Here is a 16,141-nt window from a genome sequence, read left to right as displayed (position 1 = left end):
CTCCACTTCAAGGCATACAGTTTCCTTGTGGATGGAGCTCTGGAGTGGAGAATGGTCTCAACAACCTCAGTTGAGAGACCAAAACTTATGAGTCACCCCCTCAGAGGCCAAGCCCACAGTTTCCACAGTTCTGGGAGAGGGTGAATGATCGACTCACTCGCCTGAGAGAGTAGGTCCCTCCTGATCGGAATCTCCAGAGGAGAGCCGTCGAAGAGAGACACTAGGTCCAAAAACCATACTCGGGCTGGCCAGAACAGGGCTACTAGTAGTAGACTGACCCCATCCTGGCGAACCCTTTCCAGAACTCCTGGGAGCAGAACAATCGGGGGAAATGCGTACAGACGTGATCTCCCCAGAGGGGCTGGATGGCTGAGTGAGAACCACAATGGACAATGTGTGGTCTCTTGGGATGCGAACAGGTCGGCCTCGGCTCGACCGAAGTTCTCCCAAAGGAGCTCGACCACCTTGGGGTGGAGTCTCCACTCCCCGGGCCTCGACCCCTGCCTCGACAGGGTGTCTGCCCCCTGATTTAAGTACCATGGGATATATAGCTCTCAATGAAAGTAGCTTCCCCTGGGCCCACAGGAGGATCAAGTGAGCCAGCTTGTATAAGGGGCGCAATCTCAGCCCCCCCTGATGGTTTATATAGGAGACCATCGATGTGTTGTCTGACCGAACAAGCACATGATGGCCCCTCAGGTCTGGGAGGAAGTGTTCCAGAGCCTGGAACACTGCCAACATTTCTAGACAGTTGATATGTCTTGATATACATTTCATATCATATACTTGATATCATAGACATAATAAATACATAGACGCCCTATTGGCCACTTTGGAACGTTGCTGCGATACGTCAACACGTCCGCCATTTTGCGGAGGGCAAGACTGCACTGTAATCAAATGCAAGTAAACGGTGAGCTGCGGTTTTTCTGGATAAAATTTTTTTTTACATTTATCAACTGATTTCAGTGGTTTGTACGTGGTGTACAAAAAGTTCCATCTCTAGTTATTTAAAATCTCGATAGTTAGACTTATAAAACTTTTTTTTTTTTTATAAGGAATTGTCAAAGCTCAGGCTTGTCATGTAGGCTATCTGGCTTTTTATTCTTGGATAAGAATTGTGAAGATATAATTTAATTTTTACATTAAATGAAATAAAGTTTTCTTATTGTGGAAAAAGCCTTTTCTGTGATTGACCCGATTTTAGCAATAACAAAGATAACTGATGGATCCTTTATGGTAATACATATGATATGGTACAACTACAGTGCAATGCAAATAGTAAATATAAGATAAAGTGAGAAGTAATAATAGTTTAGTCAATACAATAAACAAACAGTATACGGCAAATAAAATAGTAATGAATAGTATAATTATATAATATCATAAGTACATAATATAATAATACAAATATTGATCATAGCATATAGTTTATGTATAATACTATAATAATAGTAATGGAATAAGAAATATCAATTACAGTATATAGACAATAAAAAATAATAAGTTAAATGGTGACTATGAATAGTAATTTAACAGCATATAGCTGTAATAGATTGATAATTGCAAGTGGTATAATATTACAATAATAAGAAGAACAGAAAATACAATGTAATATCAATTGCAGAATAATATAGACAATATGAAAAAAATATGAAACATTATAATATTGATCATTAAACTGACATTTAACAAAACGATTTGTGTCATTTTATTTTATATAGGCCTACATACAGTGAAGAGAATGTATATATAAAATAATTTATATATTTTGAAATATTCCTAAATAGGCTAAAATAAAATGTCACAACCCTGTCTCTTTTTGTGAGACCAAAGTATCATGATTCTGCCATCATGCTCTTGATTTTCCTAGGCTTGTGGCAGGATCATGGCAGAACCATGTTTTGTGTACAAGCGCATGCCCTGTTGTTTGGGCCATGTGCTTGTGTTGTCTCGTTACGTAACCCCGCCCCCTTGTTATCCTCGTCTTGTCATTATTGTCTAGTCAGTTTCACCTGTTCGTGTCATTAGTGTCTCCCTATATTATCCCCTTGTGTTTGATGTCCTTTGTCGGTTCATTGTCAAGATCTTTGTCAAACTTTCTGTGAATCTTGTCTACCGTATCAAGCTGTGAGTACCTGTTGACCGTCTTGTTTCGTAAAGGTGTTTTATTAGTTTAACCTGTCTTGTTTTGCCCCATCGTGGGTTTTGTTTTCTGTTTTGTCATCAATAAACCCCGTTTTGAGTTATTTGCTGTCTGCGCTTGGGTTCATTCCTCCAACCACATGACACAAAGATCGCCCGTTAGATATACACAAGACGAATTATATCTCATGTTTAACCACTAGACTAGAGACATCAGAACCAGCGGCAAACGTCAGAAGCACTAGCCGAGGTAAGGCTGTTCCAGAGGGGTACATGAGCGCTGTGCACCCGGTGATCGCATGGATCATACAGCTCCAAAAACATCAGATCAAATTTTTAAATAGGCGCTATCTTTATAAATGAACTACAGATTTAAGCTTTAAACTACATTGTCGACTGAAAAACTATTACAACTACATTTCGTGACACAATAATAGTAGTATTTCTAAATTTCGCGGCTTTTCTCCTCTGTACGTTACTATTACTAATTATATCATTACCAAATACAACCAGAAACAAATGTTCAGTCTTGCTTGTGAAAGATAATTCCTCGAGACCTGTTTTCAATTGTGTGGCGATTTGTGCAGCCCCAAGCAGCACACGAAACAGGCTTTTTTTTTCAATTCTCGTTATGAGAAGAATGAGAAAGTTGCCCTCCGCAATATGGCGGCGGTCATTTTGCACTAATAAATGTATTAAAACGTTCTGTGCTCCGGTCCTGCTCCTTGGTCCTATAGACCTTGGGTCCTTTTCTCAGATTGTTGTGTCCTGTTCTGAGAGCACTGGCTAGGCTGAGGCGCAAGTGATTCCTTTCTAATATGTCGGCGCCGTTGGCGTACGCTCCAGCGGCCAATAGGGTGTCTATGTATTCATATATCTATGCTTGATATACCACAAGAGATGATGGTCCTGCCACAGACCTTGGGCTGGGCGACCACTCATGATCGCCCCCCAACCCGTGAGGGAAGTATCAGTCGTTAGCGTAACGCGACAAGGAGCTCCCAGCACAGGCCCTTGGGACAGGAACCAAGGTTCTTTCCACATAACTAAGGCACAAAGGCATCGCCGCGTGACCTTGATCATGTGGAGCGGGTTTCCCCTCGGGGAGAACCCCTTGGTCCTGAGCCACCACTGCAACGGTCTCATGTACAACAGGCCGCAAGGTATAAGGTTGGTCGCTGCTGCCATCAGACCTAACAGTTTTTGAAACTGCTTTACAGTGGCTGGCCTACGAAAGGAAGAGCACAATATTGGTACGCTTTCGGGGGCGAAGCGTACCAATATTGTGCTCTTCCTTTCAGGAACTTCCTGTGTTGTGGAAGGATGGATATGAGGAAGTATGCGTCCTTTAGATCTAACGTAACAAATCAGTCCACGGACCTGATTTGTGACACGACTTAAGAGTAAGCATCTTGATTTTTTTATTGAGCTTCCCTGCAGCGCAGATCTAAAATTGGAGTAGTTTCTAAAACCCGAACTCCCTGCTGGGCAGAGGAACCCATTCTATAGCCTCCTTTTGCAGAAGAGCTTTTACTTCTAGTTCCATAACCAGAGCCTGCTCGGGGCCAACCACTGTGGGTAGGACCCCGCCTGCAGGACCCAGCGAGATATATTTGGTAGAAGTTTCCAATCTGCCAAAAGATCTACTAAGGATACCAGCCTCTCGAGACTGGCCTCTGGTGTGTTTCAAACAGCAGGCACAGTGCCCTGAAGCGGCGCACCGGCAGGGAACAACTAGCCTGACCGCTCTAGAGCCCTCCTCGGAGGGAGCGAGCAACCCTCTGGGTAAAAACTCACTGGGACCCTCTGCGGCCCCGCATTAAGGCGGGGTTGGCAGACCGGCCCCCTGAGGGCACCAAGGAGACGGGCACCGTATAATACTGTAAGGTGGAAACCGTCTTCCCCACGGAGGGATGTATTTCGAACAGCAGGCACAGTGCCCTGAAGCGGCGCTCCGGCACAACCAATGATCATTAAGCTGTGTCGTCAGCAAGTCGTTTCCCATTGTGCTTTTGATCAGCGCAGTCGGTGGAGAGCAACTGAGCACGACTGCAGAATCCGACACGTGCGCCTTGCGGTCGCAAGAGTTTTTTGACTTAAGTCAGCATGACATCAGAGCAAGGCGGACCGCACTCGGACACATTTCTAACCGGCATGCATCTCGCGGTGATCACCGGTGATCGGTTCTGCAGAGATTTTGCTCATCTCAATCAAGCCTATTTTTATGAATGAAACTGTCAGCCCACACTGACGTGCATGCACCGCCCCCAAACAAATACTTTAACCGAGTGTATGCCCACTCGTAATGTAGTGTGGGCAGGGAGGGACACGATTCAAAAGGCTGTTTGCTTTACATGAAGTGGCGAGTCTGTTTCGATAACTACAACATTCAGCTCCTCAGAACTGGATAATTGCAGTACCGGTGCCTCAATCGGGGTGGATGTAACCGCAATGCGTGCTCCCCGAGATGAGACACTGGACCTGGCAGGTGAAGGCGGAGAAAGGGCGAAGCCCGTCTCTAACCCCTCTACCAGATCCATTTGCGAACTCTGTGCCTCGGCAGAAGCGGGACGCGAGCCGCCAGGAACGCGAGCCGAGTCGCCCTCCTCAAAGAGCGATCGGTGGGAGCACGGCATTCTCCACTGTCTCACAAAAATGCTCATATTCAGCCCCCTTGACGTTGTGCGAGTGCTTCATGACTCAATCATGCAGAGACGTTCCCCCACAGCGTTTCGACGCAGCTTGAGTTCCCTTGAAAGGGAACATCGAAATTGTTAAAAAAAAAATTGACAATATACAATATCACTCAATATTACACAACACCTATTATTAAATACTACTACACATTTGCTGGTGGTAATGCTATGAATGAGTCTTACCTGTCATGACATTCCCCACTCAGCCTTCTCTTAAAAAATAAACATTTTATCACAGTAAAATCTACATATAGTTTTCAATGAAAGTATTCTTTAGTTTAAAACATGTTGAAGATTAGTGAACAGGCTGTCGATTCATTAAATGATTAGCTATTCCTCACAAAACTGTTTATTCAGAGTAGTAAGGCCATGTATTGATATGCATTTTAAAAAAATGGCCTCTTGTCTCCTTCCCTGCATAGGCCTACAGCCAAAGCTGGAGCGTTGGCTTTAGCCATTGCGCTTTTTTAGTGACTTTGCTTTACCCTTTTTAGGTACACTTTTGTACCTGGAGTGCATAATAGTACCTCAAAGCCAAAGGTATTTGGTACCAAATAGTGTATATTAGTCCCTAAATGGAGTAATTATACAGATTTATTTAATATTCAACACTCAAATAAAACTTTATAAGTTGTACAAACATTTAAATTGCACATATGACTATTAATAATATAATTATGTTTCTACTCCCATTTTTTATTGAAATATTAACATTGGTGGCATGTGTGCTACAAATAATGTTTAGTGAGTTGACGCATCATTGGAAGTATAGATTAAAAGAATTATCTTGAGATTTAAGAATCCATATCAGTATCGATTTAAATCGAGAAATTGATATTTTCCACACAGCTAACATTTACCTGTTGTAGTCTATCCATGTTGTGGCGCTAAATAGACACTGATACAGACAAAACGACCTCCACTGTATGGGGATTCTTGTGTTGATTAAGGAAATGCCTACTAGGGGAATGTGTCTCTCTAAACCATTGCTGAATGAGGTTTTTTGTTATAGTGGTGAAAAGATTTTTTTGCCAAGCTCTGGTTGTGGCAATAATTTCAGTGGCAGTCAGAGGACAATTAAGGAGAGAGGGTGTGAGCATTTGGCCTGCCTTCTGCTTAATATTTCAGAATCTCTCTGGAGACATCAGAGCTCAATCAAATATTAACAATCACACAGCACTTTGAATGCATCTTAGAAAGCTTTAGAGCTGTGTGATAGAGGAAAGTCAGATTTTAAAATAATCATTGCCTGCAAAAAGCAGTTCAGGAAGGCGTGGGATCAGGGTCACCACAGCAGCTTTCAGGAATAAACAGACAGATGTGAACTAGCAGACTGGCTTATCAGACATTATAAGCACTAATGTAGAGTAGTTCCCTGGTTCAGCACATGTATGTATATGACATAGGTGGAAAAAATCCTGGAGATGTTATACACAGCAACATCTGCAAGATGGTAAATAAGGCAAGTATATTTTGTTTGTTTTTTTATAAGTGTGCTCATGATTGGAAGAGAGGCAGAGTTCATGTTAGAAACTACAAGTAATGTCTTACACTAGTAATCTCAGTGTGTACACAGATCTCCATTCACTCGAGATTAAATATTTAAATCAGCTCCATATCAGCATCACAAACAATATTAATAAATTATTCCTTTCAGGTCGTGAGATGGGAAACCTATAGTGAGAATTAAAGGTGTGATTTGTATGTGTGTGTGTGTGTGTGTGTGTGTGTGTGTGTGTATGTGTGTGAGAAAGAAAAAGAGTGAGGGATATAGATGGTTCATATGGTTCTCTTGGTTAAAAGCAGTCTCTGGTTATTGCTTGCTTGCTACTACTTGACACCTAAAAATAGGATTGTAAGCAGAAGAACTATGTTCTTAATGAAAACTTTTCCTCTCTCTTTTTTAGAACAGTTTATCTTTTCCTCTTTAAATATTTTATATCCAAAACCCCAAACCTTCATCATCATGATTTAGACAGCTGCTCTGGGGCATGTATTGAAATCTTGCAATTAGGTTGATCTGAGTGACAAAATGATCTACACCTAACAGCATATGGCCAAGATTTACTCTACAGCAACATATTCCCCTATTTTCAAGGCATACAGTAGGTTAGTATCAAACGAGAAATCAGTTTCAATTCTCCTATACCTCACAGTGAAGTCTATTCATTTGTAAAATGTCAATGCTGCTACAAGTCATATTCCTTGCTGTGTTTTTATGCACTGGGCAAATGCGATTTTTTTTTTTTATCCTAATTTTATGCAGTTTAATAACATGTATTCACTATTTGCTTTTATTTTTATGGAAAAGAGCAACATGAACATTATGCTAAACCTCTCCTTTTTCTTTTTTTTTCACAGAAGAAGGAAAGGCAAATGGGTTTCGAATGATATGAGGGTAAGTAGATCAGTCATCACTTAATGTGGAAGTAAATGATGACTGAAATGAAGAGTAATTTTTAAAAATATATTTCAAAATATGTACAGCCATGTGAGATGAATCCAGTTATATCAGTAGCTTAAATAAAATATGTTTTATTTTACAAGAAGCAAGCATTGAAACCACGGACTGCCATATTGGTCTAAAATGATCAAGAACATACACTGTGTGTGTGTGTGTGTGTGTGTGTGTGTGTGTGTGTGTGTGTGTGTGTGTGTGTGTGTGTGTGTGTGTGTGTGTGTGTGTGTGTGTGTGTGTGTGTGTGTGTGTGCGTGTGTGTGTGTGTGTGTGTGTGTGTGTGTGTGTGTGTACCGTGTATTAATTCATACAAACATTTCATTGCTTTTTGAAGTAACCAAGTAAAATCCCCTGAAACTTCTATATAAAGCATGTCTTCACAGAATGACTTGCATCATGGTGTATTAATTGAATTTTTCATCAAAGTGTAAATTCCCCCTGACCTGGTTTATTTAATCATCTTATCTTTTAGTTGCATTGCTTAAGGATCATCTTACAAGCAGTATTTGAGCAGGAGAAAAATAAAGGAGAAAACCACTATTACGCATAGAATACATAACAGCAACAAAAATAGCAGTAAGTGAAGCTATAAAGTTATGCTTTCACATTTCAACATACTGGCAAGCACACTACATTGTGGGAAACAAGAGATCCAGATGATCTAATTCTTGGTTTGTTGTTTGTCTTGTAACATTGGCTCAAGTCAATAACAAAGTCAGAAAGACATGTACTGTCAACTTCTGCAGGGAGTGTGAGAAGAGGACTTGGAAAAGGAAAGTAGGCACGCAAAAAATACTTTTAAATTGTCTGACGTCAAAGAGATATAAATTTGCATGCTTTATATTTAACCATCCAAGTCATATAAGACAATACGTGATTTCAATGAGTAGGTGAATTTACATTTATTAATTTAGTAAATGATTTTATTCAATTTAATGAATTGAATTTATTTTCATGTATTTGGCAGATTTAAGGTATTACTTAGATAAGTTAAAATTTTAACAGATCATGGATTCCCTGCCAATTGAACTTGGTGTTACTATTATTCTCTACTGTTTGAGCTACAAGAATTTGCATTGGACACTTTTAGAGAAACCAAAATAAAAATATTCTGCACATACCACTATGAAATAAATGCAATTATTTGTATGTCTTTTATCATGAACAGAATGAAATCTCTTTTACTCTTTTTCTCTCTCATTCTTATTGTTCATGGTCATGTGTCGATTTAGAAGATTTAGAATGACTGACTGTGGAGTTTGATCTGATGAGGCAGGGAACAAGCCATACCCTAAGGTCATTTTACAAATTACACAGTTAGTTGAGTTTATAAATGCCCTCCACTCTTCTTATTATTACTCTTCAGCACAACAACTGCTGGACAACTAAGTAAAAAAAGAAATTAAATTTCCAATAACATTTCCAAGCCGTAATACATACAATAGAACAAGGATATTTCTTTTCCACAATACACATGAACACATTTTTTTCCTAAAAGTCTACTGTTTAGTAGCAAGCAAGCAATAACCTCAGGCAGTTGCAAAAACATAGCCATTATGTAAAGACTGTGACTGTACTAGTATCACTTAGTCAAGGGGCAGTCAGTCTTACTTTTTGGTATCAAATTAGATCAATCTAAAAAAAATTGTAACTGACTTGAAAAAGTTATGTACTGTATGAACCTTAAAGGTTCGGTCTTTAGGGAAAACCGGTCTTAAAGAAAAAATGTGATGACTAACTTGTAAGACTATAGTCTTAGCAGTTTATGCCTCCTTTTTACCAAGAGACCCATGAACCATTTATATCTCTCATTCCATGTCACTTTCTTTCTTTTTCTCTCTCATGTGCAAACACACATACAGTAACACAAATCTCACCTTCCACTCTCATGGTTTCCGTTCTCATGACCTGAAAGGCATAATTTATTAATATTGTTTATGTTGCTGATATAGAGCTGATTTGAATATTTAATCTCAAGTGAATGGAGATCTGAGAACATATACTGACACGCTGTCAGACATTGCTTGTAGTTTCTAACATGAACTCTGCCTCTCTTCCAATCATGAGCACACTTATAAAAAACAAACAAAATACTTGCCTTATTTACCATCTTGCAGATGTTGCTGTTTTTCCACCCATGTGTCATACTGTACTTGCATGTGCTGAATCAGGCAAATGCTATACATAAGTGCTTAACATCTGATAATCTGATATATTTTATAAGCACACTCCATACAAATGTGATATGTATTGTGGAAAATAAATATCATTGTTGTGCACTTCATTGATAACTGCCTGGTTTTGTGTTGAATGAGAATGAGGGTCTGCTGATATCTGATAAAGAGTGATACAAGCCCTGTAATAAATAACCCTTCCTCTAATCACGCATTCACACAGATTTTATACACCACAATCGTTGTGTGGCACAAGCCTCAATGCATCCACAGTTCCATGAAAATACAACACCATCTGGAACAAAGAGAACAGAAAAATACAATACCATTGTTTTCATTCCTCAAAGGATTTGATTAAAGTTATTGATAATTTGTGTTATAGAAAAAGAGATGCCACCCCCCTGAAAACAACTGCAAATCATGCCTCATGTTCATGCATGCTACTGTGAGATATTAAGGAAAAAAGAAGCAATTAGATACTGCCAACTGAGCAAGATGTGCCTTCCTGAGGACATGCCCTCAACAACTGGTACTTTCATTTCAAGTTAATTATGATTCTGAAATGCTAATTAGAACAATGCAGCCAAAATAGGATAAGTCAAGAGCGGTACAGTGGACAAATTGTATAACATTTTACAAGTGAATTATCTGAATAGTTGGCGTTTGACAGACGTGTAGTATGTGTGGTCAAACAATAAGCAGTGAAATATAGCTGAGAGGCACCGCTGACCTACACAAAGGTGAGCTCTGTAATAAGGGTATATGTGTGAGTGTCTCAGATATCTGGTCTCTTGATGTGTGACTGCCAGGAGCCAAACGCAGTCAGCAGTCTCTCAAAAGAGGGAGGCCATATTTCACTAATAAGCATTTCTAACCAAACTCCACTGTCCTGATCAATCAATTACAGAGGACGATCCCAAGTGGGACAGGGGCGGAAAGGACAGGAGAGGATTGTCTCTGTTTGCAATGTCTAGCCGCCATGTTTGAATGAATCCTGTGTAACAGACGGGTTTGTGCATTTGCACACGTGTGCTTATATCCTGTCTGATGAGAGCAGGAGCAGCTGGGAACCGATGATGGAATCGGCCTGTTGCCATGGAGACCACAGCATCACACAGAATTCCAAGGACAATGGAATGTCACAATCTGACGCTGATATTCCCAGACATACCACAAACATGACCTCACACAACTAATACCATGAATGATGACCACCACCAAATTCACTATTCCATGTTTCATGTTGTCAAATATATAACTTATACACAGAACACTTACTATTTAAAATCCATAAACTTATTTTCTTGGAAAAAGAATTTGTTCCAGTGTTTAAGAATTCTGCCTCAACTGAGCTCTGAACATAATCCTTCAGTAACTTGTGCACGTGGAGTTGAGTCATGGTAAACTGTCCCACCAAAATGAGTTTTCAGACACATGAGCATATATATACATATATATATATATATATATATATATATATATATATATATATATATATATATATATATATATATATAGGTAACTTAATGTTTTAAGCATTAGCCCAAAATGCATGTCAATTGTGTTGACCTCTTTGTCAAAAAGAACTTCAAGATATCCAAATTGATTGTCACATTTGATAGATCTTTACTTTTATAGCCAGCTCTAAAAAAATCTTGGGATATTTTTTCTCCCCAAACCCTGGGTTATTTTTTCTGTGTTTGGGTAGTTTTTGTGTTACCCGGATATTGGGTCAAATGTAACAACCCAGTGTTTGGGGAGTTTTTGTGTTACCCAGATCCTGGGTCAGACATAACAACCCAGGGGTCGAGTTATTTGTTTTTTTATTTGTGTTGCGACCTCTTCAGGAGAGAGCAGTGCAGCTCCGTCAAATTGGTGAAGGTTTGTGTACATTTTATTTTATCTATAAATTTGTTAGTGTGCTGTATATTGTTTAATTTTTTATGCAAAGCAACATACAGGGGCACGATGTGAGTCACCTACACGAGTGTCATGTGACTCGCGTCGGTCTTTTGATGTGATTTCCTTGTATAAAAGTATATGATTTTATTCAAAAAGATACAGAATAATACTTTGTTAAAATATGTTCTCTGTTCACTGTTTGTTTATGGACAAGGTTATGGGGCCATTCACTGCATATTTCGGCTACGACTACGAGTGAAATGCAGGGCAGCGGTCTGAAGTTAGAAGTTGCCCCCCGCCCCCACCTCCCTCCCTACCTACCTACCTACCTACCTACCAACCTACCTACCTACCTACCTTCTTACCTTAGGACCCAAGCAATCTGATTGGTTCAAAGCTCGTTTTATGGGTAATCGCTTTAGTGCCTGGTTACAAATCAGACAAAATCACTTTATTATAAGACGTTTGAACTACGTAATAACGAACATTCACGTCTTTTAATTTATATGTTTCATATACTATATATAACCGAAGCTATAGATTGTAAAAATAAACATTTCTCGTTCTTCTTAGTGTTTTTTTAGTTAGCTTACATTATACAATTCAATTACTATACAATAGCTGTCTGTCTTTCTGTAAAGCTGTACTGTGAAAAGTGCTATAAATATATCACTTGATGGCAGAAAACTGCTAGACTACCTGCTTAAAATGTTTTTACAAACTCCTTTTATCGCATCTTGTACATAGCAGCGGGATTTAGCTGTAGGCCTACATAGCAGCGGGATTTGGCATGCTACATAAAGCTAAAACAGCTCACGTTAGCTAAGAAGTTATCGCAAGATAAGAACAGCTTTAGATCAGGCATACTGAGGTCCTAAGGTGGGACTCATCTCTACGGTGCTGGGACTCATCTCATCACCACACAGGTGGTGATAGGTACTTTCTTTAGCGCCTGATTACAATTCCTACAAAATCATGTTATGATAAATGCTGTTTGAACTATAATGACCATTAATGTCTGTATTAGTTAGCTTAGCATAGCATACAGATACCCGAATTAGCCTGATAGCTTTATACACGCATTTTCACTTGTCCTATATTTACAATCATCTTTAAGGTAATTACATGTTAAATGAAGTGTTAAATGTCCAAATATATTTCAGTTATAAAAAGAATGTAATGATGTTCAATCATTCACTAGGTTTTATTATTAATTAAACTAATTAACAGTTTATCAAGTGAAAGAAATGTTCAATTTGTTGTTTTTTATAGGGTTTATAACCCTATATATATTGTAAAATTAATATTGTTCGTATTAGTATAGGCTAATCAATAATTGATAGTTGAAAGAGACCCGGCACGAGAAGAGACACTGGTCAATTACACTTGAATTACTTCTAAATGTTTTTATTTTTACTTCTAATATTTGTTAAATGAGCTTAAATGTAGGCAATATGTATTAAAAACGATATAAAATATGCTATACTGTAAAATATGATCGTAAATAAGAAGCTAGTATTATAGTAAAAATTAATCAACCCATTATGCTGGGTTAAATAAGTCAATGTGCTGGGTAAAATTAACCCAACATGTGTCATGTCCTATATTTACCCAGCCCTTGGGTTGAAAACAACCCAAAGTGGGCTGTTTTTAACCCAGTGTTTTTTTAGAGTGAGAGCAGCTGCAAAGTATTAGGCATATTATAGCTAATGCAATCTTTCAGCAACTGTTGTTGATTCTGAACATCTGTGAATAGTTCAGCCCAGGAGAAAACTCATTAATAAAAACATATTACTTTCATTCCACCTGGTATTTTCATTCTCTAACTTTTCAAGGACAATATATATATATAGCCTATATATATATATATATATATAGCCTATATATATATATACACTCACCTAAAGGATTATTAGGAACACCTGTTCAATTTCTCATTAATGCAATGATCTAATCAACCAATCACATGGCAGTTGCTTCAATGCATTTAGGGGTGTGGTCCTGGTCAAGACAATCTCCTGAACTCCAAACTGAATGTCAGAATGGGAAAGAAAGGTGATTTAAGCAATTTTGAGCGTGGCATGGTTGTTGGTGCCAGGCAGGCCGGTCTGAATATTTCACAATCTGCTCAGTTACTGGGATTTTCACGCACAACCATTTCTAGCGTTTACAAAGAATGGTGTGAAAAGGGAAAAACATCCAGTATGCGGCAGTCCTGTGGGCGAAAATGCCTTGTTGATGCTAGAGGTCAGAGGAGAATGGGCCGACTGATTCAAGCTGATAGAAGAGCAACTTTGACTGAAATAACCACTCGTTACAACCGAGGTATGCAGCAAAGCATTTGTGAAGCCACAACACGCACAACCTTGAGGCGGATGGGCTACAACAGCAGAAGACCCCACCGGGTACCACTCATCTCCACTACAAATAGGAAAAAGAGGCTACAGTTTGCAAGAGCTCACCAAAATTGGACAGTTGAAGACTGGAAAAATGTTGCCTGGTCTGATGAGTCTCGATTTCTGTTGAGACATTCAGATGGTAGAGTCAGAATTTGGCGTAAACAGAATGAGAACATGGATCCATCATGCCTTGTTACCACTGTGCAGGCTGGTGGTGGTGGTGTAATGGTGTGGGGGATGTTTTCTTGGCACACTTTAGGCCCCTTAGTGCCAATTGGGCATCGTTTAAATGCCACGGCCTACCTGAGCATTGTTTCTGACCATGTCCATCCCTTTATGGCCACCATGTACCCATCTTCTGATGGCTACTTCCAGCAGGATAATGCACCATGTCACAAAGCTCGAATCATTTCTAATTGGTTTCTTGAACATGACAATGAGTTCACTGTACTAAAATGGCCCCCACAGTCACCAGATCTCAACCCAATAGAGCATCTTTGGGATGTGGTGGAACGGGAGCTTCGTGCCCTGGATGTGCATCCCACAAATCTCCATCAACTGCAAGATGCTATCCTATCAATATGGGCCAACATTTCTAAAGAATGCTTTCAGCACCCTGTTGAATCAATGCCACGTAGAATTAAGGCAGTTCTGAAGGCGAAAGGGGGTCAAACACAGTATTAGTATGGTGTTCCTAATAATCCTTTAGGTGAGTGTATATATACAGACACACACAAAACCACTGCTCTTCTTGGCAACTTAGCATCTCAGCCAATGATTTTGCTATGATATTAAGATGACTCATTATAACAATCCCAAACTTTGCTTTTAATTATACAATGATGCAATACAACCCAATAAATGACATTAATGGCACATTCTAATCAATTAACTTAAATCAATTAATCTCCATTCATGCTTTTGGGCTGCCTTACACAAGTAGTGGAAACAAATGCATCAAGAAGACAGTATAGCCTATTGAAACAGTCTGGGAATTTGTCAAGAAACATAGCTGATTGGTAATGTGGCTTGTAGTATGTTTGGCCAAACAAGAAGAACAGGAACAGCTAGTGAATCACCATTACAGTGTTGCACGTATGCTACAACAATCTTTCAGCAGCTGTTATCGTGGATAGTTCGCCCCGAGAGGCAATTAAATGTATGAAACCTTTCCACTAGTGCCTCTTCCCACTGAATGTGACTCAGGTCTCTCGGGCTGGCGGCAGGGCACTACGTGACAGGTGACCCGCTGCTCTCTAAAGGATACTGACGGGACACTGAAACCAGCGCTGATTCATTCATCAAGGAAATTTCCTAACACGTTAATTAGCCATTACGCATTGCAGCCCTTGTGCAGTGTACAGATTCGTACAGATGCTCGCGGATTTTCCCGCTTGAATGCGCAGCATCATCAGCGCGAACATTAAAGCACGTGTGTCGGTGATGGGGATAACCCGCTTGTGATGATGAAAACATGTTAATACTGACCTGAACCGTGCAAGTGTATTCCGAGTCGTCCAGCAGTCGCACTGTACAGTTGAATTCCCTGTCAAGAGTCCGATCGCTGCCACTCATCAGTCGGCTCAACATATTGGCCAGTCAGTACAGACGCACGAGCGTTTAGGACAAGCGCAACATGTCACTCACTGCAGACATGCCAGACAGACCCTTCTCGGTGATCAGAAGCCCTTTTGAGTCATTGCTCCCCATCATTATCCTTCGGACTGGTCGGTGTGGTCTCCTCTGCCGTTGGTGGTTCTATGCCAACGTTGGAGGTATTCCAATGCACTGAATAGACTCAGGCACAACAGCCCATCCATATTCATGCATTATTTCAAGGGAGGGCTGAGGCGAAATGTATTCATAAACTGAAAGCCAGTGAGAGTCAATGTTCATAACTGTGTAGATGAAAATAGATTTGTCATATGGACTCTGGAGGATCATTTACACTTGACTATTAAAAATCTGAGAAAGAACACTATAATAACTATAAGTTTCTGCCCAACAAAATGTATTTTACATTATTGTTTACATCTATTATATCAACAGTTAAGATGGTCTTGCCAAATATGTATTCACATCAAGAAATATATTTTTTATTTCCTCTGAGATGTTTCAAAATCTTCTTGCTATGTCCGTGATTATATACCATTAAGACGAATCATAAAATCAATCCCAAACTTTGCTTTTAATTTTTCAATTTACATAAGGCAGGAATATAAACAACTCGATTTAAGGTAATAATGACATAATAAATCAATGCAATCACAAATCAATTCGTCTTCCAGGGCTGAGGTAAATAAAAAAAGAGATAGGCTACGTTTGTAACAAATATTTGAGGAATATGAAATAATAAAATAGCTTTTG

The 16,141-nt window shown here is 39.4% G+C and overlaps 1 protein-coding gene across 1 annotated transcript in view; it reads right to left on the bottom strand.

The window, feature by feature from the left end:
* frmd5b (FERM domain containing 5b) overlaps window positions 1-15,682 on the bottom strand; it is a 34,629-nt gene extending 18,947 nt beyond the window's left edge. The window contains exon 1 of the mRNA XM_056267302.1: window positions 15,263-15,682. Within this exon, the coding sequence (XP_056123277.1) occupies window positions 15,263-15,364 (102 nt within the window). The 5' untranslated portion in view covers window positions 15,365-15,682. The remainder of the gene's footprint in view (window positions 1-15,262) is intronic.
* Between the last annotated feature and the right edge of the window lie 459 nt (window positions 15,683-16,141).

Source organism: Rhinichthys klamathensis, unplaced genomic scaffold, assembly GCF_029890125.1.
Source record: "Rhinichthys klamathensis goyatoka isolate OS25496 unplaced genomic scaffold, OSU_Roscu_1.1 h1tg000258l_1, whole genome shotgun sequence".
In the NCBI taxonomy this organism is placed as follows: Eukaryota; Metazoa; Chordata; class Actinopteri; order Cypriniformes; family Leuciscidae; genus Rhinichthys; species Rhinichthys klamathensis.
Note: the sequence above shows the minus strand (reverse complement) of the source record. Positions and strands in the feature narration are given on the sequence as shown.